Source organism: Podarcis tiliguerta (assembly GCF_965153285.1).
Source record: "Podarcis tiliguerta genome assembly, chromosome: 5".
NCBI classification, from domain to species: domain Eukaryota; kingdom Metazoa; phylum Chordata; class Lepidosauria; order Squamata; family Lacertidae; genus Podarcis; species Podarcis tiliguerta.
This window is the reverse complement of record NC_139538.1, coordinates 95,045,783-95,071,102: the sequence shown is the minus strand read 5'-3', so window position 1 is coordinate 95,071,102 and position 25,320 is coordinate 95,045,783. Positions and strand designations below refer to the sequence as shown.

The following is a 25,320-nucleotide window of genomic DNA, read 5'->3' as shown; positions in this document are numbered from 1 at the left end:
CCTTCCTGACCTTGGGTTTCAGTTTTGTGTCTCTCTATATAACATGCTGCTCAAAATGCCCAGGCACTGGGAATGTGGCCTGATTCATGTACAACTGGAGCAGCATAGAAACCAGTAACAACCACAGAGAGAAAACACGTGGCTCTTTTGAGCAGCAGAGAGGAGTGTTGACTGAATAGCAAAGAAACCGAAGCATGAATGTTCCTGTAGTAGTAACTTGGTGTCTGAACCACCAAAGCTTTTGGCTGGAAATATGAAACTGGAAGTTATAAATACAAAAGCACAACAAAGAGGAATCTGGATCACTTAGAAGAAGGGATATATTATTTATTGGTTTGTTTTCCATCATGTATTTTACAGGAGCTTACGTCTCCCCGCCTCATCAAAAGCCACCTGCCGTATCGTTTTTTGCCTTCAGACCTACACAGTGGTGAGTCCAAGGTAAGAAGCTTTGTATTATTTCTTCCCGGTGTGTTTTGTGAAATGGAGCAGGGTAGGGTGAGAGAAATATCCACTGATTAAGATGAATAATTTCCATGTTCTTAGGTAATCTACATGGCTCGCAACCCCAAAGACCTGGTAGTGTCTTATTACCAGTTTCACCGCTCCCTACGAACCATGAGCTACAGAGGAACATTTCAAGAGTTCTGTCGGAGATTCATGAATGAAAAGTGTAAGAAAGTTTGACACTGGCTATTGGCAGTACCTTTTAATGTTTCAAATTCTTTTCTGCACCACCTCTTAGGAACAAAGTGTGAAACCGTCTTGCTTGTAATGCCTCTAAAGTTCTGGTTCAAACCGTTCATGTTGGCATTGGTCTTCACCTGATGGAGGGACCTCCACCACACACCTTGGATATTGAGATGGATGCTCTGCATCAGCAATGAGGAACCTGTGAACTGCAAGGCCTTGTTGGGCTGCTGCTCCCTTCAGCTCCAGCCAGCATGGCTAATGGTCTGGGAGGATGGGAGTTGTAGTACAACAACATCAGGAGGGCACCAACTTGGAGAAGGCTGACGTAGGCACTTGCTAAAGATGAATCTCACATGAAATGCAGCTGTAAGATGCAGAGGATTCTCTCTGACGTCACCAGAAGTCGCTAAATATATTGGAATATATTCAGAGATTGCTTTTTGGTGCTCCCAAAATTTCCTTTCCCAGAGGAATGTATGCAAAGTCTGGGTCCCTTCCCCGAAATTAATCCCTTTGTGATGCCTCTGTCTGAATGAATTGGTGTGCACATCTGAGCATCCATGGAATTACAATGAGTGAATATAGACAAAATGAAGCACCCTTTATGATGACACTAAAGTTGCATTGGAAGGAAGAATAAGACAGAGATGATTACAAGTGCTACCAAAAGGTTTATTTAGCTCCATATCAGAGATGGGGCTGCCAGCTGCATTCACTAACCACATAGCTAAAACATGGCAGTGTGGTGATGGCAGGGGTAGGTGATTATTTCATCATTCAGGTGGTCCCATCTAAAGTTCTGGAGGCCTTACCCCATGGGCAGCCAACTTCTTTAGCAAGTGCCCAAAGTATATTACAGTAGATGTTGAGGGTGGCAGGAGAGAGATATTGTTTATCAATATCCTCCCTAACTTCCGCTAGCAAGTTTCTTCACTTAGCAGTGTGCATTCCCCTTCTTACGCAGCAGAAAGCTGGTTGCAAACTCGTGTGAGACAATAAGCAGTTTGAATCCCTCCTGAAAGAATAAAGACACCACAGTCTTATCCATAAGTAACAAAAAATAGTTTTACTCACGATCAGGCAGAACACAGTGTGATCCCTGAAGGCAGGCTTTAAGCTCAAAGTTACAAACATGTACAAACAGGTTTACCCCAGATGGGAGATAACCAGGAGACTGCTGTGGCAGCCAGCAGCCCAGTCCAGGTGATTCAGGAAGCAGACAGGACAAACAGGAAGGTCAGAGAGAGGGAAGTGGCTGTGTGACTTGGTGACTCATGCCCCCTAGTAGTCACATGCAAGGAAGGATGCTCCAGGCCAGGAGGAACAGGAAGTTTCGACTGACTGGACCAAACATTCCCTTGCATGGCCACTCTAGCAAAACAAGGAATGTTGTATTTGACTGCTCCCAATGGATTACATCCCACATAGTTCACCTCTAGTTTGCTTATAGTACATGTGCAACTACCTGTGCGTTGATGTGGCTTCATTTCTGAGCTGAAGCAGGAAACAAGCAGCTGTTCAGTATGGCAGGAATACTGAACAGTATGGCAGTATGGCAGGAATACTGAACAGTATGTTCAGTATGGCAGGAATACAGACCGGACGCTATTAATTAGGTCCAGTCAGGTGCCACTGCCCACCACTCCTTGTGCCACTCGCGTTGTCACATCGCCGTTCAAGCCATAGATCACGTATTCCTAAACCGTACAGGGTTTCAGCTTTTAGTAGGAACCATCATGCATAACTGGGTCAAGTTCTACACCAGAAGGAAATATGTATTCAGACTTAAACATGCAAATGGTGAGTGCAACTTAACCAGATTCACATGTGTTGGTGGTTTTCCATCCCCTCTCTTATGTTTAATTTTCACACTGCCTGCACACAGAATCTGGAGAAGTTTTTATTATTCAAAACAAGGATAAATCTGAATATACTTATATTGTAAAGACCGTACATACTCCTCTCTTTAAAATTTTTTGTTCAGAAATAATATAATGTAGTTTTTGTTAGAAAACAAGGCAACAAAATTCAGTCCATGCACTTCTTTCCAGCTTTTATGTTTCAGAGAAACTTAACTAAAAGGGATGTCCTTGCTATTTAGCCATTCTATTTCCTGTCTCTACAGTAGGATACGGTTCATGGTTTGAACATGTGCAGGAGTTTTGGCAGCATCACATGGACTCCAATGTTCTCTTTCTCAAGTATGAAGATATGCACAAGGTAAACTCATATCGTATAAAAGGCTCCCCCCTCTCCCTTGTTACCTACGGACTCCCCCCATCCTATGGACTCCCCCCATCCCACCCCAGGGTATCTCCAATCAGAACTAGAGATACCCTGCTCACTGGATGGAATTTTGTGACTTGCAGTGATGCTTATATTTTATAAGCTATCAGTTTCTGAAATGGTATTACGGTAAATTGCAGGAGAGGCACATTAGTCAAATGAAGAAAGCAAACAAGAAAGCAATCCAAATGAAATGGAGGGGAAAATTTGGCAAATCCAAAGCCTTGCCAGGATCACAATGAAAATCAGTAAGCCATTTCAGGGCTCTGGGGCTGGCAGACAGCTTCCTCCATTCTGCTGTGTGTGTGTGTGTCTTAAGAGGTGTGATCCAGGGGAAGGGAGTAGTGATTCATAAGGTTTTGTGCCTCCAGAAAGGTAGCAGCCAGAGCTGGGGAGAGGTCTGAGCAGTTGGGTAATGGGAAGGGGTGTGGGACACGGAGTGTGGGACACAGGGCAGGAGCCAGGACAGAACTCATCAGGAGTGGAGGGAAAGACACTGCCTGAAGGGCCGGGTGGTGGCGGCCAAATCCCGTTCCCCACTCTTGTCTTCTCCCCTGATGTCCCCTAGAACCAGGAAGGGCTTGAAGAGCCAAGCATAGCAACAGCTTCTGTGTAGGAGAAGTCACAGGTTGCTTGCTCTCAGTCTGTCAGACAAGAGCACTTAAGTTTGGGTGTTTATGTGGCCACGCTGTTGCTCCGTCAGTCTAGATCAGAGCACAAGTCTCAAGTGGGGAGGGGGGCTCAGCTTCCTAATTACAGACAAACTGTAAGTTTGTGCTTTGTCAATAAAGAATTAAACTGCCAGTCAGTTGTTGTCAGGGAACTGCCATCGGAGCTGGAGGCGGAGAGAAGGCTCCAGAGGGATGCCGGAGAGGGTCCCAGTAGGGAGAGAGGCAGCCCATCCGCTGGGGAAGGAAATCAGCATAACACCAGTGGAGAAGGGGGGCAGATGGGGGAATCGGAGAGGTGGCTCCAGGACTCCTCGCCGGAGACCAGCGGAGAGAGTACCGGTACTCCGCTGCCCACACCCTCCCTGCGCAGAAGACTTCCGCGCAGGGAGAGTAGGAGAAGACTGGGCGTCAAACAGCTTTTATGCTGGAAGAGGTTCAAGAAACGCCCACTGACGGATTCTGCCAGCGACTGAGGCAGCCACGAAACTTGAGGCTGTCCAGACAGAAAGGGTTCAACCAGGTAACCTAGCCCGGAGTGGCGGCAACTTACGCACGAGCAACACCTAGAACCATAACAGTCTTCCTTGTGCAGGGTGTGCTCAGGACCGTGGGTGTGGGTGTTAGGGGAACCTTCATCCTTTTTGCCTTTGAAAGAGAGCACCCTTTAGACACACTATTTGTCTTGTTTCCAACTTTGCCCCCTCAGAGCAGAGGGATGTTTGTGGGCAGCTCTCACCATAAAAAGTCCAATCTGTGAGATGGAGCTGAGTGAACAGGAGCCCTCTCAGATTTCTGGCCATCTATTACTGGTTTTTGATGGGGTGTGGCCCTAAACTGAGCCCTCTGCTTCTCCCCCCCCCCCACAAAAAAATGGTCTGGGCTGCTGCTGTTGGGATGGCTGTGCGTGGAGCACGGGCATATGAATGGGGCTTGGTTAGTGTCAGAATCCACATCGGCAGTGCCCACCAATTCATGCCATGGTTCCCTCCTAGGGCATGCCTGTCTGGATTAGAGCATTTATATCTAGTTAGGCTATTGTCATTCCCCTACATTAGGAAGCTGATATTCACAACGCTATTATAAGCCATTTGCAAGGAATCTTTAAATCTGATTTCAGCCTACTACCCTTGCTGGTACCTTTCCCGGGAAAATCAGAGGCTCACTATGTCAGGTTCCTACTGGAAGACCGGACAAATGTTAGAACATTAGCAGTGGCAAAGTTTTTATCGGTGGTTGCAAGATCAAATGAGCCCTATATTCTAAACAAAATGCTTGTTTAACCTGGAGGTAGGCTGTATGGATTGTGCATTGTTTTGTAATGATTTGTTGGGTCTCTGGACCGTAATAAAGATGGATGATGATGATGATTTCAGCTATTCAGCTGCTTGAGTTAGGACCTGAAATATGAGTCTATACCACTGATTTTAGGATGCTTCTCTCGACTCTGCTAACACATACGTCTATGGCTGCTTGCAGGGCTCATTTGTTATTGCTAACCTTCCTCTCTTTTTGGCTTTTCTCTTTATTGGCACGTGCACGTAATCTTTCGTCACAGGATCTGGCAACTATGGTCGAACAGCTGGCGAGGTTCCTGGGCGTCTCTTACGACAAAGCACAGCTGGAGTCCATGGTGGAGCATTGTCACCAGCTCATTGACCAGTGCTGCAACGCAGAAGCCCTTCCTGTGGGCAGGGGTATGTGTGCGGCACGATATAGTGCAAATATTTGCAAAAGTGGAAGGCAGGTGCTGTGATCCTTATGGGTCTTTTGGGCCTCAACAATTGCGGCACTTGCAGATACAGAGGTTGAAATAGAAGTGCTGCACCCTTCTCTGTCGTCAGATAATTACTATGACGCCAAGGAGCTTGCCTACAGATTCAGAAGCATGTAGCAGAACCTTTTCGGGACTGGAAAGCAATAGTTTATGTTTGTAGATATTAAAATGCTCCCTGGGATTTTTTCACCCCCTTTTTAAAAACCACCTCCCTAAGCATGGAAAGATAGTGCTTTGGGATGATTCCACGGCATACTAGTTTTCTGTTGGTCCTTTTTTACCATTGGGTTTGGGAAAGGGAAATTGTCAATGGAAGAACTTCCTGATGTATGGATTGGCTCAAAATGCGCTGGCTTTTCCAGTGGGCTGTTGGGGGAATAGAAGGAAACCGACAGAGTAGGACAGTGGAGACAAATGGAAGTAATCATCTTGGCACTGGGCCTCTTGGGCTGGAGACAGCCCATCATCACCTCTTCAGAGTGTGGAATGTGGCATAAGAAGAAGACCCTCCTAGATGTGAGCTGTTCTGGTGATCTAGAAAGAGGGGGGTTTGCAAATGATTAAGGGAAATGGAACTTCCCTCCTAACAACGGCTCAGCTCCCCTCACCGATGAACACCTGTCACTTAAAAAATTTGATCTTCCACACCTCTTCTCTCTCCCCCCCCTCATTGCCCCCTCCATATTTCATGTTTAAACAAACTGAACTGCCACTGTCACTTCTAGTATGGCCCAGAGACGTTGCCACTGTGGAGCACATATTTATTGGGTTTGTCCCACAAACACAAATCCCAGCTTATTGGAAGTGTAATGAATGTGTTTGCAGAACAGAGGATACAGTGGCTCTGTCTCTCCCACCTTCTTTTGTTTATCTTCAGCCCAAGGTATCCAAAAGAAGAACAACCAAATTGTCACCTTTTTGTTAATTCTGTCTGGCCACAGTTGTTCTCTTGGTTTCACCTTACTGCCTTTGGACCGGCACTCTGTCCTACCCTTAAGCAGCCCACCTCCAGAATGAACTTCATTTGGCCTAGACATTTTCTCTCAGAATATATGCTCAAACCTATTCACTGCCTGCCTTTTATCCATACATGTCTTCTTTTTAAAAATTTGTTTGTTTTGCTGCTTTGCATTTATGATAATTTTCTGTATTTCAAAATCCAGCCTAAATATTGATATATGTTTTCTGCCTGCCTTTTTTCATTTGTTTGTGCAATTTAAAATTCTGTGATCAGCCTAAAATTAGTTTATTGCTTTGTTTAATTTACCACCAGCTACATTTTCATTATTTTGCTTTATGTTGGGTTTCTTTCATTTTCCCTCCACTTTTAGCTCCTTGACCTTTACTCAGAAGATAACCCCCCGTTGCTGTGAGAGCAGGCCATGGGTTAGCTTACGTTCCTTACATTTGCTCCATATCCCATCACAAATCACAGTTTCATGAACCCAGGTGGGTGACTCTTCGACCAGCTATCCATACACATCCTTGGAAAATGGTTATCCGCAAAATATAATACTTGCTATTTAAATTATCACCGTGGCGGCCAACGTTTTTGTGTGCATGAGTCTTGCCAGTCACATCCAAAGGGGGAGATTGTGCCTCTCTAATGTAGGGGCGGGGGACCTTGTTCACCCTTCTAGGCAGCCTCTAGGGGGCGTCTGTCACTGGTGGGCTGGGTCCGGAGCAGAGGTGGAGCTAGCTGCTACGGCATCCAGGGGCGGGATTAGCCACCTACGGGAGCATCGCCCATGGCAAGCTGCGAGCGTCCCAGGGGGGTGCTGCCCACAGCAAGCATCCCGGGGGCAGTGACGATGTCACCCCTCCTCAGGGATGACACCCAGGGTGGGCCGCACCCCCCTTCCTTTGCCAGTGGTCCAGAGGCCAAAGTGGGCGAGGCAATTGTACAGTCAGCCCCATCCATTCTCCCCTATCCAGGCAAACAAGAGGCGTTTGAGTTCAAGGACATGTTCCAGACAAGCAAAAGCTCTCCAGGGGGTGGGAAGCAGGCCTGGTTATGGGGGAGTGGCTTGGTGAGAGACCCAAGGGCCAGATAGAGAGGCCTGGAGAGTGCATTTGGCCCCCGTGCCTGATGCTCCCCTATCAGGAATTACGGGGCAGAGAGAGTGACCAGCAAGCGGGGCGGGGGGTGGGATTCTCTAGCCCTTTTGGAGGACGACACTTGCTGTTTTTGTTAACAGGTCCTGCCACATCCTGTCAATGATTATTGGCTTAATTTCTGGTTCTCAATTTCTCTCTCTTTTCCAGGACGAGTTGGGCTGTGGAAAGACATCTTCACTGTCTCCATGAATGAGAAGTTTGATTTGGTTTACAAACAGAAAATGGGAAAATGTGACCTCACATTTGACTTTTATTTATAAAGCATAAAGCAAAAGTGCATGACTCTGATATCGGGATCCCAGCTAGAAGTGCTTTCTGCATTCATTTATTACTTGCTGGACACAACACTATACCTGTTGCACATATCAATACTTTAAAAAAAGGCACCGTGCATTGGGAAGTGAAGGTAAGAAGAGCCCTGCAAGATTGTGTCAGTGCTCCACCTAGCTCAGTGTTTGCTTTTCAGGTGTGGCCCTGGGCTGACACCCCCCCCCCCCCCGGCTTACACACGCATAAAGGCACAGCAAGCTTTCTCTGTTGTTTTGTGGGCATTACCTGCTCACTGCCCTCCATTCCATAAGTTAATGGTGCATTGTATGAAGAAATAACACCCACCCCCATTGCTTCTTCTGAACCTCTTACCCTTCTTTCTCTTTGGACAAGAGAGGGGGGAAAATGAGCTTCTTTTTTGTCTCTGCACCATTCACAGCTGTAATATTATTTTTACTTGCTCATTACTTTATCTCGCCCAGGGCAACCCAAAGCAGCTTACAGCCAATCAACCAAACAAACAGGCAACAGAGACATTAAAGCAAGACAAAAACCTTTGCCAAGCCCCTACCTGGAACTGGCCACATGTGCTTTACTTGGAAGTAGGGCCCAATTTGTTCAGTAGGACTCTTACTCCCAGGTAAGATGGGGATAGGACTGCACCTGGGGGGTGGGTGCTTATTCAGAAGTAAGTTTGTTTCCTTAAAGCACTTTTGCCCCCAAATTCAACAAAAGACTCCCAGAGCTGCTTAAAAAGATCAGCAGTGAGGCACTGCGCTGATATTACCTGAGGGAATCAGCATTCAGAAAAGGATAATGGAGCTCAGTTCAGCCCATTCTGGAAAGCTCTATGCACGTCTTTGCACAACTGATTTGTGAAATGATGGATTTAAGAACAACAAAGTATCTGCCCCTTAGGTTTATAATTCAGAAGGCAAGGAAAAGGAATTGAGAGGGAGGTTATCTGAGTCAAAGGTGGCACATTCATGAGCATGGTGCCTTACTTGTATTTTTCCCTAAATTAAGAAGCGGAGCCAGCCCTACTATTAGGCAAAGTGAAGTGACTACCTTAGGTGGTAGGTGCTGGAGGGGCAGGCAGTAGCTCTTAAGTCCCCCAGCCATTCCGCTGCCTTGGAGGGCAGAGCATGTCTTGACCCCTTAACTAGCTTGCTGGTTTAGGTGTGAGCATGGAGGACACTGCCCCGTCACCACAACTGGATTAAGATTCAACTGCCTGTCTGAATTGGCTTCTGTAAGTGGCAGGGGACCATCTTGCCCTTCACCTCAGGCAGTAAAATGCCATAGGTCAGTCCTGCTAAAAAGCCCCCAACACATTTCCTCAGAAGGAAGATGGCTGCACAGTTGTCGTGCTCATTCATGTCACTAGGGCTCCTTCAGAATAACTTCCCGGTGCATTGTTCCTAAACAGAGTCAACACAAATAAGAGAAAACGTCCTTCCTCTGTAAATGAAAGCATTCTAAAAAAAGAGAGAGATAAATTCCAGGAATACCTGACTGCTATGGAACACGTTCTGTACATGTAAAGTATGTAGTATATACACAGTTTAGGGATGTATACCTTTTCAGAGTCATTGTGTATTTAAAATACTTTATGGAAGCTTTTCAGTGGAAACCTCAAATAATTTCAGTGAACCAGAGACAAGTTCGTTTCAAAGGAAAATGGGTTACAGGCTGAAATGATGTGCTAAATGTTACCTTAATGTGTGCATGTCAAGCACTCAGCGTTACTTTCATAACTAAGATAAGGAGGACAACGTGTGATGGTTAAGTGCAGGCTCTTCCTTTTTTGTCTCTCATCAGCTTTCTACCCCTTTCCGCTCTTGCTCTTCTGAGTGCTGGGAAAACAGGGTTTCCCTCCAACAGAGGTTCTGGCAATTGGAAAAGTCCGAGCAACCGTTTAGTAGCAACTTCTCAATTTGTGATCAGAAAGGCTCTACAGGGCTGTTGTGTATGAGGCAATGAGCACTTTTCCATTATGGGCTATTACAAATTTTGAGGACAATATATTTTCCCGTTGCTTGCAGAAAACAGTGGTAGTGGGGGTTCCATATTTTGTCTCACAAAAAGGACAGTGTTTCCCCCACTTTTACACCTTGTGCCTCAAATTCAGATCCCCAGATGCCTCCGCTAACCAAACACCAGTTATCTGCTTGATGGTTGAGCTGAGAGGAATAATTGCAGCTGTGCTTGCAGCTGTATCATGGAAGGATATCTGTACTGAGGTAGGATATTGGAAGTTTTGGGTGGCGGTGAGCTAAATCATTTCCCCTTCCCCACACCTTGTTGCCAGATTCCAGCTCCCCTCAGACATCCACCCACCAAGTGCAGCTTGGAAGGGGAAACAAGGCTGAGTAGGGATGGCACTGAAGAAGGTTAACCACTTGCCTTCATGGTCTGGCCGGGAATCGTAACAAATCTGAATGTTAGAAAAAGAAGAAGAAAATTTCCTGCAGTGAGCGGAGCCTGGACTGTGATTTGAAAGAACAGAATCTGAACAAATACTTAGATTAACATAGCTGAGGTAGTAGACCTGTACCTAGGTGATGTGACTTGTGAGGCTGCAGGAGAGATTGCCTCTGACTGAGTGCTCATCCATCCATCCATGAAGCATATGCTGCCTGTCAGGAAGAAGGGTATACTAGATCCCTTCTCCAAGATACAAAATTTTCTCTCTGGGTTGTTTTTCTTTTTGTTAATATAAGGAGAAGCGTTATCTCGCGTGAGCCCCCACCTGCGGTCTGAAGTGCAACAATCCAGAAACAGATTTACCACCACAGTGGGAACTAGGCCCAAATTATATCTCATTAGATCAATTAACTAGCCTTGCTCCACTGTAGCATAAATAACTTATTGTAACCCATAAAAACTCCTGTAAAGGGAGGCCCATAATACAATCACACTTCCATTTTCCTACATGAACCAGAGCTGAGCAGGCTCTGAAGTTGTGCTGCCCCACCTACCTAACCCTGATTGGCATGAACCTGAGTGAAACCAGAACAACTTCTGGTACAGATGAGCCTGAACTGAAACGGAAAGAAGATTTTAACAGTAGGGCTCACTGGTACTTACGTACTCCACTCCCACCTTGCATTCAGCCCACCCCGTAGGTTGAGAATCTAGTTAAGATTGGAAATTCTGTGAACCGCCCTTAGACCTCTGGGTATAGGGCGGTATATAAATTCAATAAATAAATAAAATAAAATGTCAAACACTCATTCATCAGTTATGACTAGGTCTGCCAGCTGACCAGAAAGAATGGGGAAATCTGTTCTTGATCTGCTAGTGAATCTTTCTGAGAAGTTAATTTCTGCAGATACAGTGGACAGTGGCATCCCTGAGCTACAATTCTGGCCTACTGAAACCATCTTCCAGAGCAGCCAATACAGCTCCCATCAGCAACGTGTGGTGCTGAAGGGTGCGGTGTCTCTTCATAGTGCCCATGCGAATAAAGACTGCATATGTACGATATAGCAGGCATACTCTAATACATAAGCACAGTATAGCAGTTTCTAGTAAACATCACGTCTCTGATGGACGTGAAAAACAAACTAAGAGCGTGCAGTTGAAAACTGAAAAGAGCAGCCACACACAAGATCAGAATGAAAGCCAAGATGTGTGCTTACTATCTATAAATTTATGTATACCTATTCAGAAAGATTATGTCTATAGCCTGCGGTTTGCTTGTTAAGATAAGAATCAATTATCTTTCATTTTTCTGATTTAATAAAGGGCTGCTAGACCACAATCCAGAGAACCATCTTGCCTCTTTAACAACCTAGTGATCATGGACCGTGATACAACCCAAAATTCCTTCTACACCAACCCAGTTCCAGTTCTGTTGCCCACCCTCTTCTCCCACAAAGGGCTTGTCCACACCAGAACAGAATTGGGCCCCATCCTAGTGTTTGCCTGGGCCTTTCCCTTTCACATGCATTCCCTTTCAGTCCTGTTTGTTTTATTTTATTTTTTTATAATAATATTTTATTGAGATTTTCACAAAGAGAAAAATAAAAAAAGAATAATACAAAAGTAAAAAACAATTAAAAACAGTGCAATCCTTCATGACATATCTTGCATTTGCTTGTTTCTCGGACCTCCCCACATCTCCCCTCTTTGTATTCCAATTCAATTTATTTATTCAGCAAATCCTTTCCCTCTTTACCTTTATCTTAATCTTGATCTTAATATATTATAGCTTTAACTTTCCACCTGTTAACATTCCATTTTTGCATATTCTTTCATAACATTATTGCTAAAAACCTCTTAACCTCAATCCAACATCATTCTAACATTCATTAATTTTGCAATATTTCTGTATTAGTCTTTAAATTTCTTCCAATCTTCTTCCACCAGCTCTTCTCCCTGGTCTCGGATTCTGCCGGTCATTTCCGCCAATTTGTTTGTTTTAGCCTTGGCAATGTCTTTTGTTTTTTTTAACACACACACACTTAGGTGGTGGGGAGTCCAGGCCAGCATTGGGATTGGGGGGGGGGGGCATCATGTGGATGCCCCTACATTAATGGGGAGACAGACCAGTGCAAATCCACATTTTCCTCTGTGTGGACGATCCCTCTCTGTGGAGCATTGCAGAAGTCATACTTGCTCCAAGAAATGGGAGGAGAAAGGGTTGGTAGATAAGATTGCAGCCTGGAGATCCACACTGTAGTAAATTTACAGATGAAGCGGAGAATTTGGTAGGTGCATAGCCTGCTGCCCTTTCTGCAATTGCACACCCACCCTGGGACTGTGTGATATTCCTATTTATTATAGGAATACAGGGAGTGGGCACACAGAAGGAGCAGGTGGCCTCACTTCATCCCTATGAACACCCTGGTTACAAACCTGGCACAGAAAGCCAGCTTTGGGGTTGTTAAGAGAGGGGACTCTTCTTCAGGTTGTCCCTGGCAGCCCTCCTTTATGATGGCTCATTGAAATCTCTAAAGATGGACAGGCATCAATTATCATTTCCTTAGGGTAGAGGGAGGCAGTTGTCTATCAGTGCAGGTGTTGGCAAATGGTGTCAAAAATTTTGTGGCTTGACAGCACTCCTTGTATATTTGTGAGTGAAACGGCTTTTGGTAAACTTTATTTTTATATTTTTAGTACTGTTGAGAATATTTAAGCACTACACATTATACTTTGTGCTTGCTTGCTTATTAAATAAAGACATGTTCCGTGTATGGTGGGTTGTCTGCTTTTTATCTCACCCGAAGGAGGCAAAAAACCAGCTTGGACAAGGGTGAAGAACCTCCGCATTGGGAGTGGGATTCAGCTGCTAGGACTCTCTTTCTGGCTTATCAGGACTCTCTCCAGCCACGCGGTCAGACCCTTTAAGGACCCTGCCTTGCACACTCCTGAGGGTTTGCCTTTGGAGTGCTGATACCACTGTGTGTGTGTGTGTGTTTAGAAAGCAGCACCTGTCGTACAAAGGTGATCTTTGCATTCATTGCTCTGTTTACCTTCACTTCTGGTGCGAAATGCCCCCCTCCCACTTCCCTGGATGTTGCCCAGGTGGGAATCTGCTTTTGGATGAAAAAGATTTTTGATCCTCGAGCTAGGAGGAAGGATTAAAAGTTGAATGAAAAGGTAGGGAAGAAGATAGCTGCACTCATAATAATAATACTAACAGTTGCAACAATTATTATTATTATTATTATTATTATTATTATTATTATTATTATGCTGCCCATCTGACTGGGTTGCCCCATCCACTCTGGGCAGCTTCCAACAAATTAAAACACAGTAAGATATCAAACATTAAAAAATTTCCTATAGAGGGCTGCCTTCAGATGTCTTCTACAAGTCAGATAGTTCTTTATCTCGGCATCTGGTGGGGGGGGGGTGTTCCACAGGGCGGGTGCCACTACCGGGAAGGCCCTCTGCCTGGTTCCCTGTAGCTTCACTTCTCGCAGTAAGGGAACTGCCAGAAGGTCCTTGGAGCTGGATCTCAGTGTCCAGGTTGAATGATGGGGGTGGAGACGCTCCTTCAGGTATACTGGGCTGAGACCATTTAGGGCTTTCAGGGTCAGCACCAACACTTTGAATTGTGTTTGGAAACATACTGGGAGCCAATGTGGATCCTTTTGGGCTTGTGTTATATTGTCCCAGCGGCTGCTCCCAGTTACCAGTGTGGCAGCTGCGTTCTGGATTAGTAGCAGTTTCCAAGTCACCTTCAAAGGTAACCCCACGTAGAGCACTTTGCAGTAATCCAAGTGGGAGATAACCAGAGCATGCACTATGCTGGCAAGACAGTTCATGGGCAGGTAGGGTCTCAGCCTGCGTACCAGATGGAGCTGGTAGACAGACACCCAGGACACAGAATTAACCTGTCCCTCCATGGACAGCTGTGAGTCCAAAATGGCCCCCAGGCTATGCACCTGGTCCTTTATGACCATAGTTACCCCATTCAGGACCAGGGAATTCCCCACACCTGCTCGCCCCTTGTCCCAAGAAATAGTACTTCTCTCTTGTTGGGATTCAATCTCAATCTGTTAGCCACCATCCACCCCCCAACTGCCCAGACACATAGGGCATTCACTGCTTTCACTGGTTCCAATTTAAATGAGAGGTAGAGCTATATGAACACCCAGCCAAAACCCCCTGAAGATCTCCCCCAGCAACTTCATACAGATGTTGAAAAGAGCAAGCTTTGGACAATTTTCTGGTCTACAAGAGGAATTATAGAGTTTGGACAAGCTTGCCCAAGAAGGTTAAAGGAGACGCTGAGGGGAAAGTGTTTTGGGACTTAATTTTAGGCTTGAAAAAGACACTGCAGACAGGCCAGGAAGATGACTTAAAGGCCTCGGATATAAGACAACCTGGCTGATTGATTGACTTTATGGACTGGAAAGACTCTAAAAATTGTAAAAAGGACTGGCAGTATCCGAAACCGGGGGGAAGAGATGGTGGGATAAATTGGAAATTTTAAAGTAAATTTAATGTAATATGGTTTGAATAAGCATTTTTGGGGGACGATAGAAGGAATCTATTTGGCTCTAGAGATTAAGATAAGGAAGAGGAAATATTAGGATATAAGGGTATATTACTATAGGGTATAAGATTAGAAGATTTAAGGTTAATTTTCTTTTTCTATTGTTATTTCTCTTTTTAAAAGGGGTAAAAGTAAATAAGTGAAAAAGCAGTAAAAGTTGGAGGGAATTTGCCGACTAGATTAAAAATTGGTATACAAAGAGGGAGGGGGGAGGAGGTCGAGGAAACAAGTCAAAAAAGAAGAAATTTGAAACTTTGTGCTGTTTGGGTGTTTTTGTGTTTGTTTTTTGGGAAAGGGGGAGGAGGGTCTCTTCTTTGTTGGGTTTTTTTGTTCAATTTTTTTCTTTTTTATTACTCTTTTTTTCTTCTTCTCTTTTTCTTGTGGATTTGTTTGTTTTGGTGTTATATTATTGGAAAATCAATAAATATTACTTTTTAAAAAAGAAAAGTATGAGGGAGAGAATAGAGCCCTGAGGCACCCCAAAAGTGAAAGCCCAGGGGTCCAAACACTTACCCCCCATGACTTTCTGGACACGACCCGGGAGGAAGGAGCGAGACCACTACATAACAGTGCCCCCAGCTCCCAGACAGTCCAAAGGATACCATGGTTGACAGTATCAAAAGTCTCTGAAAGATCCAGCAGGACCAGGAAAAAGTTTTCACCTCTGTTCCTTGCCCGCCAGAGACCAGCATGACCAGGGCAGTTTCAGTCCCATGATGAAGCCTGAAACCTGATTGGAATGGGTCCAAAGAGTCTGCATCCTCGAGGTGTGCCTGGAGTTGTTCTGCGACCACCTGCTCAATTACCTTGCCCAGGAATGGAATATTTGAGACTGGGCGACAATTGGCCCTAGCGGCTAGGTCTGAAGATGTCTTTTTAAGAAGCGGTTTGATGACAGCTTCTTTAAGGGGGTCTGGGAAAACTCCATCACAGACGGAAGCACTCACCACCCTACAGGGCCCATTACCCAGCCCTGCCTGGCTTGCTTTTATAAGCCAAGATGGGCAAGGATCAAGGAGACAGGTGGTCGGTTTCACTCATCCAAGCAGCCTGTCCACATCCTCAGAGGTAACAGATTGAAATTTGTATTGCTTAGCCAAGGGCCATCATCAAATCACTCAATAGTACGATTAAAAAATGGTACACCACTCAAAATATAATCTTTCCAATAGTTCCATGATCAGAAATATCACACCAATTCTGCAAAGGATTCTGCACATTTAACAGCAGTAAAAGTTGTACTACCTTGAACTGGCTGTAGGCCTAGGTTTCAGTTATTTTGCTAAGAATTTCCAGAGTTTTTTCTTTCCTTGCATCACAAACACAATAATATTATCATGTATATGTGGGTTATCCAGAAATTTAGGATGAAATGGTCATCGGTATGCACTGCTTTCTTTATCACCTTGCCATCTTGTCTAGGTGAGATTGTACGCAGTCACATATATCCAACTGACAGCTACTGATATGCAGAAATACCCCAATGTTTATTTTACAGACTGTGAAATCTGTGATAACGGCCCAATATGGCAATCTTATATTAATCCAAATAAATTTTAAGAAATCTCCAGCAGATGGGAGTGTAGTGCAAGCAAACCGCATATTCAAAAGGCATAACTGCAGCCACCATTCGCATTCGCAGGGAATTCGCAGCTGCAGGGAAGGAAGTATAGAACCTGTTTATGCGCTAAGACTGCAATCCTGAGCACACTGACTAGGGAGTAGGCCCCAGCGAAAAGTTAGCCAGCGCCCTATGCCAGGCTCTCATATGGCCTCTGAACATGGAGATTTGCTGCTACAGCTAATAGTTTATGATTGACATTTGCTCCAAGGATTTGTTTAATCCTTTTAAGAAGCCACTGCCAGCAAGCATATCTTATGATAGTAAATGCCACGAGCTAATTATGTGTTGTGTGCATTTTCTTAACCATTTTGAGGAAACTTAGGAAACGGGCTGGGGGAATTGCTTAAGCCTATAAGCAGCACAGGAAGCAAGAACAATTGGGGGTTGTAGGCAACCAAGTCAGAGTAGACCCACTGAAATTAATAACCTACGCTAGCCATGTCCATTCATTTCAATGGGTCCACTCTGACTAGCATTGGATGCAACCCTAGGTTTTCCTGCAGAGAAGGAGGGATCCATAGATGGGTCGTCTCTGCCCATTCACTTCGCTGGGCAGGAAGAAGTCGATGAGAAGGGGTTACCTAAGTGGGACCAACAACATCTGTCCAGTTCATTTCTTGCCCAGCTCCATGACAGGTCACTTATTGCATCGTCCCATTTTTGCAGGGTATTTTTTTAATTTCTTGGCAACTGGCAGTCTTCCTAACATTCCTCTCTCTGCTAACCAACCACAGGACCACAATAAAAAGTATGTGTGAGGTGGGGGGAGAGACAAGAGGGAACAAGGGTTTAAGAGCTGAAGGAGAGGCCACCATGAGCTCACCGGCTCTTTCAGCAGACCTTTCGGATGGTCTAGGAGATACTGAGCTGGCTGTAGAGGGGGAGGCAGGACTCCCTGGCTGTCTTCCATGGTCCCCCACCACTTTGGAGGCAGCCAGGACTCCACCTAGGGCCAGCAAAGTCATGACAATGCAAGAGAGTGCCCAGTATGCCAGGACCGGGGGGGGGGGGGAGAGAGGACTTGCCCCCAGCAATCTGTGAGCAGTCAAGGCTTTTCTCTGGAGCTCTTGTTTTCAACCAGATCCCCTGTGCTGGTGGCTAGACAATCCCCCCCCCACACACACATGTGATGCTGGCAATAGCCCAGCTCACAGCCCCCACTTCAGCTTCCAGGCACAGATGCATGTGGTTGAGCAGGCTCCAGCCCAATGCAGCCACCATCTTGGCCTGACCACCTCTTCCCCGACTCCATTTTCTGGCATAGACCCATAGCGCGGCTCCAGGAGGTGCTGCTGGAGATGAAGGGACCCTGAGCCCCCAAAGCTCCAGAACTCTGCCTCTCTTTCATGGGAAGGTGGTGGGCTCACCAACCATCAGGGTAGGCATGTTTGAATATTCCTATAGGAGAAAGAACAATCTCGCAGGCAGAAAGACAGCCTGGCAGCGAGGACGTTTGGCTGAACATTTCCCGACTCTGACATGCTGACTTTATACACCCAGGGAGATGTCGCTCCACAAGCACCTGCAAGAGCATTAAATCGCATGTGCCCACCTCCCACTCTTATAGCCTGGATGGGAAAACATTTCCATTTCATTCTGCTGATTATATACATTGGCTCTGAATCTACACCTGCAGTTATATGAAGTTGATCTCCTGCCAGTCAGCAAAACGGGATAAGTGAATCTTTACACCACATGAATCATTAGGACCTGGCGTTAGAGTGCTAAGCCTCACTGCCCCTGGCATTTGCTCCTAGGCAATTCCTAAAAGAAAGAGCGGCACCCACCTATCAGAACATAAATCCAGACTGGAAATCAATGTTCAAAGAAAAGGAAATTAACTTGCATTCCCAAATACACATTCAAGTTTAATTGGTGTTTTTATAAATGTTAAGTTTTGAATGAAATTATTATTATTAATAATAATAATAATAATAATAATAATAATAATAATAATAATAATAATTTATACCCCGTCCATCTGGCTGGATTTCCCCAGCCACTCTGGGCAGCTCCAGCCACTCTGGAGCTTTTGACAGGACAATAGAGGATAAAATCTGCAATCTGTAATCCTCCCTGAGCACTTGGGCAGGTGCAGCAATGAAAGGTAAATAAAATGTAGCCAGCAATGTCAGATTTCATGATGAAAAATTATTTTGTGAATTTATCTATCGGAGCAAATTCCAGGATTATCTCTGAAGCCGTATCCCCCTTCTGAGCACTCCTAAGCAGGGCTCGAAGGTTTTCAGCCTCCTCAGTTGTTTGTCCCTGGCATCCATTATTCATACTGCCTCTGTACAGGGAGGTTCCATTTAGTGACTGTGGCTGATGACAACAGCCAGAGCTCTCCTTAACTTAGTCTAATACTTGTCTAAAACATTACCAAGTAAGTGGGAGGGGGGCTCCTGTGCAGCGGTCAGGGCTATTCCCAAAGACAGCACCTGCTGTTTATGCATGGAGGTTATGCCACATTACGTCAAGCAACTGATATCCTCTATGTTTCAGTGCATTTTCCTATTATTATTATTAAAATTTTATATGGCCCTTCATCCAAAATTCACAGGGTGGTTGCAAAATATCCTACCATTTGCTGGGCAAGAGCACAAGAACACCTAGTCCATTTTAACTGGACAACTTACTTACAAAATAGCAATGGTTTGGGAGCAGTCTTCAAGCAACAGCAACACAGCACCCGAGAGCAGCAGGCTACCTTAGGGAGCAAAGGGTAGCTGTGAGGTGCACACACAGTTGTCTTGCCCAGAATTTCAACACTGCCTGCTCCTGCTCTGCCCAGCACCTGCTTGCTGCCTAATTCAACAAATGGTGCAAAGCAGCAGTGCCAGCCCCAGTGGATGTCCTGTGAGCAGACCAATGAGTAGGCTGGGTTGCCTGCCTACTCACTCCGCCAAGGCCTTCCCTCATGGCACTGACGATGACACATTGGGATGAGGCAGCACTAGGTGAGGCAGCCAACGGGCCTGGCCAGGCCAGTAACAAGCAAGCATCATTGTGGCAGAGGTGCTACCTCAGTAACACAGGAATAGCTGGGGAACTTGGGGAGAATGGCCTGGGGGCACACAAAAGACTCTTGCAGGGTGCTGAAATGACTCAAGACAGCCAACATGAGCTTTCAGCCTCTTCGAAGCACACTATGGAGAGCCTGCCTTGTTGTGACAAAGGCACACGGGTACCGTCATGCTTAGCAGTTAGGCTGAGCCTGCTGTCTGGTCAGCATTCAGTGCCAGAAAAAGGAGAAGCTCAGCTGTGATATGCCTGGCAGGACTCGTGAGCATGTGTCCATGAAGCTTAAAATGCCAGCTAATTGAGATATGGGTTTGCTGTCCCTTTCTCATTTGCTGCTGTTGCAGGAAGTGCAATCTATTAATTTTTTAAGAATGCAAAAATGTTTTTCAGGAACAATATTCTAAACAACTGTGTGGATCTGTTCCAGCAAATGGAAACCTCATTTTTCTCTGGCTACAGCAACTATCTCAGGTTTCATTCTGGAGGGGTGATGTAACTGCCGCATAATGTCATGGGATTCGCCCCCAGATAAAAAAGATAAAGGTAAAGGACCCCGACAGTTAAGTCCAGTTGCAAATGACTCTGGGGTTGCAGTGCTCATCTCGCTTTACTGGCTGAGAGAGCCAGCATTTGTCCGCAGACAGTTTTTCTGGGTCATGTGCCCAGCATGACTAAGCCGCTTCTGGCGAACCAGAGCATTGCACAGAAATGCCATTTAACTTCCTGCCGGATCGGTACCTATTTATCTACTTGCACTTTGACGTGCTTTCGAACTGCTAGGTTGACAGGAGCAGACCGAGCAATGGGAGCTCACCCCGTCGCGGGGAATCGAACCACCGACCTTCCAATCGGCAAGCCCTAGGCTCAGTGGTTTAGACCACAGCGCCTCCCGTGTCCCTTCACCCCCAGATAAGTTAGTACAATTCCAAATATACTCCCAGGTAAGTGATAGGATTGCAGTTGTAGTTGCGGTATGGTTGTAAACCACCCAGAATAATTTCTGAAGGGCAATATACAAATATTTTAAATAAACAATTACCTAATAAGGTGCTGCAAATCTTTGGCTATATAGTGGCACCCTGGGATGCGAATGGGATCCGTTCCAGAGCCCCGTTTGCATCCTGAAGCGAATGTAACCCGTGTCCGCGCATCTGCGTGTCACGTTTCGACGCTTCTGTGCATGCGCGTGACGTCATTTTGACGGTCTGCGCATGCACGTGCGGCGAAACCCAGAAGTAACGTGCTCTGTTACTTTCGGGTCACCACGGAGCGCAACCCGAAAATGCCTAACCCGAAGTGTATTCATCCCGAGGTATGACTGTATATGAGAAACTCCCCTCATCTGTTTTAATGGGATTTCACCATCTGCCCCAATTAGGTTCCACCCAACCCCTGGCATTATGTTCCACCTTACTCGCTGCCTTGTAAGAAGAAAAGGCTCAGGAGTAAACTCTACACAAATCTGGAGTGGAGTCCCTGAGATGGTTTGACGGCAACTTGTATGCCTCCTTCCAGTAACTCCTGCAGCTCAGCTGGTGCCAAACATCTTGCTCTGCTTTCCTTTGGACCTCATCAGCGAGGCCAAGAGGTCTTGTCGTCTGGGCAGCCCTGGACCTCCATGGACACTGCCCAGGCCTGCGCCCCGGAGAGGTGACTTTGGTGCTGCTAACACAGCAAAACCAATGTGGGAGGCAGCAGTTACGAGTTCCTGGCCTTTGCAGCTGTGATTCTCCAAAAGGTTGACTTCACCCCCAGAGGCACACTCCATTGTCTGTCAACAGACGGATGTCACCAACCCCATGTCATGTGACAAAGACACATGAGAGCAGAAGCAGCAAAGCAGGCTGGGGAGTGCTGGGACTGCACAATCATTTGGGCCTACTAAAGTTATTCAGGCCTAACTGCTAACTGTGGAGTCACTCTGACATGTAACTCATCCTCCTTATAACTAGCAGCCATTTTCTCCCTATGCTCTCTGTAAGATTTCAGTCAGAGTCAGCCTGCCTCAGTTGTGAGCAGAGTCACTATGTAATCTCATTCAAACTGTTTGGAACCATGTTGTTTATGAAGAAGTTTATTTTGTTTATTTTAACTCAGTAAAGCTCTTATTCCTTCACTTAAAAACTCTACATTATTAATTTATGCTATGTGTCCCCCCAGGCAGGAGTGCTTTCAATATTACAAGCAGGAAAAATATTTTCTTACTACATTTGTTTCTCTCTATGGTGTTTCGACACATGAATCCCCTTCTTATTTACCTTTGAGTTCAATGATTCTTACTTCTGACTAAACACATTTAGGATCGAACTTTACAAACATCTTGGGCTGCTGCAATCACACTTACTTGGACTCTTGGTGTTTTTGAATATTCTTAAAACAAAAGCCAAAGACAGACTCTTAATAATAATCAAACACACACTCAGGCCAATGAGGGCAGCTCACCAACGCTATGAACAGCTGAACTAAAAGCAGCAATAACCCCAGTCGAGCGTCATATTGTGAAAACAGTCTAAGGCGAATTTCCATCTTCCTACTTTACAACTCATTTTGGTTTGTTTTTGGGTCACTGGAAGCTGCACATTTTGCAGTGGCGTAGCGTGGGGGGTGCAGGGGGGCCGGCCGCACCGGGCGCAACATCTGGGGGTTAGGGGGTGTAAATCCACGGGTTAGGGGGCGCAAATTACTTGCCTTGCCCCGGGTGCTGACAACCCACGCTACGCCACTGACATTTTGTTTTCCTGCCCGTTGCTTGTCATGCAGGAATTCATCGGGTGTGCGATCGTTTCCTGGCAGGGAAGTGAGTGATACTTTGGGGGGGGGGGGAGTCATTCGTACTTTGCCGTCTGCACAACACCTGCTAAAACAAGGACGGGCAACCTCTGGACGTCCAGATTTTCATTGAGCCTCCGACTCCTACCAGCCCAGTTCAATATGGCCAACTGACAGGCATGATGGAGCTGTAGTCCAGCAAACAACTGCTGGTCCGCAAACGTCATTTGAGCCACAGAGAGAAATGGTGGTTAGGCTCTGCGCCGGTGAACGATATCTCCTGCGCCGGCTTCCTCTGAAGCAAAGCCCCCTCGAGTGCAGCGGGACTCAACTCCCCAGAAAGCGCGCACAGGATCGTGACCTCAACTTGGAAACTCCGTTGCCCCACCCTCTCCGTCTGCGCAGCCGGGTGGGTGGGGAGCAGAGCCCCTTCCCTTGGGTGCCCATTGGGACTTACTCCGAGGTAAAAGCGCAGCTCAGCCGGGCAGGAGAGGCCGCCGATCCGAGCGCACGCTCGTTTGCAGAGGGGAAACCCAACACGCTGCGGCGGAGGTGCAGCGGGGGGATGCGATTGTCGCCCTCCTGGCGGTTGCTAGGCAGCCGCCGGGCATCCCTGCCAATCCGGAGCGGCTCTCCGTTGCCGGGGCAACAGCGTCTTAGAAACGCGCGTCGGCCGGCGCGCGGGCGGAATCTCGGGCGGCGGAACTTCCCAGAAGCTGGTCGGGACGCGGGGTCTCGCCGCCCCGCCGCCCCCGCTCGCAGGCGCCTCTGCCGGCCCGGGGAAAGCCAGGTACTCACGATCCCGGGAGGGGGCTTCCTTCGGCGTCATCAGGCAGGGAATCCTTTCCCGTAGTTGGAGAAGAGGTACAAAATTGTGATTTGTTTTGTTTTCAACTTGTGACTTACACGGGGGGGGGGTCATGTTTCGGGGCAGCGCTGGATTTAGGGCGGTGTCCCCCCGCACAGGGGGCCAAGGCGAGAGGGCGCAACATAATAATAGTAATACCCATATAAATATAGGTTTATTGTTATCTACTGAGAGGGTCCTTAAAAAAGCAGCTGTGCCAAAAGGAACCATTGCAAAAATAAATATTTTGGGGGAGGGGACACCAATTTTTGTCTTCGCTCGGGGCACCATATTGCCAAAGCCCACCCTTAAAGCCAATATAGCATATCATCAAAGCACACCGACTGCAATGGCTGGTGGGATCGCCAAAGTCCTTTTTCCTAGGACGCCTTCCTCCTTTTCAGTTTTGTTTTTATTTGCCAAGTGCATGAAGTTGAAAGAACACAAGTTAAATGTGCAGAAGTTGCGCGCTTACTGCAGATGAAACAAGTTCAGAGAACAGGGTGGGGGTTTTTGTAGCAATAGGAGCAGCTGCTGTGTAAAAGAAATCTTTAGCAGCCAAATCTGTTTTCTCTGTGTGCTGCAATTTATTTGCTCTTTCTGTCTAAGGAGCATAGAATCTTCCTGTTTTGTATTCAGGACATCCATAGAAAGGTGGGCTTGTCTGAGAGATCATGGTAGGCCCTCCAGTGACAGCCCAAGTTCAGCATTAATTATAACTACAATGCCACATGGGCTCTGCATGTAGTTTATTAACAGCCTCACCTTATTCTTAATGACTTAGAAATCCCCTACTATGTTTGGTGGCCCCTACTCCAAAGGTTTCATTCATATCCTAAATAGATACAGTCCATTATTTAAGCATGTTTAATTGGAAATAAGGGTTGAAGCAGATGTGATGTGCAGTGCAATCTTCCTGATCTAAAGTGTCCTCCAGAATCTACTTTCTAGGCATGGGTCAAGTGCAAATGTGGACGAGCGCTAAGTTTCAGCCCCCTGGAATTGCTCAAGCCGCTTGTGGAGTGAGAACAGTTCTGATTCAATTCCATGCCCTCATAGCTGGTGTCACACCTTTTACTTTCCGCAGGAATCATGTCCAGAGTGGTTAGTGCAGCTGATTACAGTAATTTATATCCTCAATCCCATGGAATTGTGTTTAATTCAAGAGGCCTGTCGACACCTTCAACCAGATCATCAACACGTAGCAACAGCAGCAGTGGCAGCAGCAGCACACAAACATCTATCAAATCACTTTCAAGTAAGCATGTTTGCTAAAGTTTATGTTGCAGGCTCTGACAGCAGCCAAGCACTGGAAGGCAGGCTGCTAGAGATGTGGAAATTATCGAGGGGAACAGAAAGAGCAGTAGGTTTGTGCTTCGTGTTCTCTGGATTTTTCTGGCTGTTTTTTTTAAAAAAAATTATTCAAAGTTATAACAAAACATATTTTCTAAAAACATATCCTTCTTTCCCCTCCATTTTTCCTCCCCCCCACCCCCACCCCCGACTTCCCTCAGTTCCAGTCTTTGGTTCCTCCAATAATGCTATTTTCTGCATGTTACAGAGTTGTATAGATCCTCCAACTGTTTAGCTAATTATTATCAGTAAAAAAAATTGTGGATGTTTATTCAAAACCTGCCAAGGAGTCCAGTTCGCTTTGTTGCGTCTTCAAATACTTTGTGAAAGGTTCCCATTCATCCGTAAAGTCACAGTTATCCTTGTCCCGTAGCTTATATGTCAATTTTGCCAGTTCTGCATAATCCATCAGTTTTTCTTGCCATGATTCTTTAGTTGGGATTTCTTCAGTCTTTCATCCTTGTGCTACCATGAGCAATATTAATAAAAATTTACTTGCAAAAAACAAACAAAAAAACACATATATTTGAACTAGTTTTGTACATTTTCCCTAACTGCACTGGTATTGTGTACCATCTGTACATCATCTTCATGTAGTTCTCCTTCAATAGGGAACAATCTGTAAATTTTAAGTCAGTTTCTGGCTCTTCTTAAAACGATTTGATGCATTTCTCTAAGGCGGGGAGATGTGCAAGCAGGTCTTAATACTGGAAACTTATTTGTTTCCTTGTTGGGAAAGATGCACAAGATTGATTTTGTACAAGATGGAGTGAACAGGAAGTACAGTTCAGCTGCGCTTCCTGCTAGTCAGCTGCACTTCCTGCCTCCCCCCAATCCATTTCAAAGTGTCCCTTCACTTGAGTTTCTTTTCTTCATAAT

The 25,320-nt window shown here is 45.9% G+C and overlaps 2 protein-coding genes and 1 long non-coding RNA gene across 6 annotated transcripts in view; all 3 read left to right on the top strand.

Moving 5' to 3' along the window:
- The window catches only part of SULT4A1 (sulfotransferase family 4A member 1), a 28,670-nt gene extending 19,413 nt beyond the window's left edge, over positions 1-9,257 (top strand). The window contains exons 3-8 of one of the 2 annotated variants that reach the window (XR_014511383.1): positions 361-441; positions 547-673; positions 2,819-2,913; positions 5,206-5,344; positions 6,756-6,873; positions 7,690-9,257. Coding sequence is in view for 1 of the 2 variants with exons in the window: in XM_083440941.1 (XP_083297067.1) it covers positions 361-441; positions 547-673; positions 2,819-2,913; positions 5,206-5,344; positions 7,690-7,802 (555 nt within the window). In the remaining variant the exon portion in view is untranslated. The remainder of the gene's footprint in view (positions 1-360; positions 442-546; positions 674-2,818; positions 2,914-5,205; positions 5,345-6,755; positions 6,874-7,689) is intronic. The other variant, XM_083440941.1, reaches the window with a different exon arrangement.
- A 1,062-nt stretch (positions 9,258-10,319) lies between these two features.
- Positions 10,320-13,011, top strand: LOC310677764. Its single transcript, XR_014511424.1, has 2 exons — positions 10,320-11,776; positions 12,243-13,011. It is a non-coding gene; the product is annotated as an uncharacterized lncRNA (long non-coding RNA).
- An 11,163-nt stretch (positions 13,012-24,174) lies between these two features.
- The window catches only part of EFCAB6 (EF-hand calcium binding domain 6), a 110,769-nt gene continuing 109,623 nt past the window's right edge, over positions 24,175-25,320 (top strand). For all 3 annotated transcript variants that reach the window (XR_014511351.1, XM_083440707.1, XM_083440706.1), the window contains exon 1: positions 24,175-24,346. Coding sequence is in view for 2 of the 3 variants with exons in the window: in XM_083440707.1 (XP_083296833.1) it covers positions 24,181-24,346 (166 nt within the window). In the remaining variant the exon portion in view is untranslated. The remainder of the gene's footprint in view (positions 24,347-25,320) is intronic.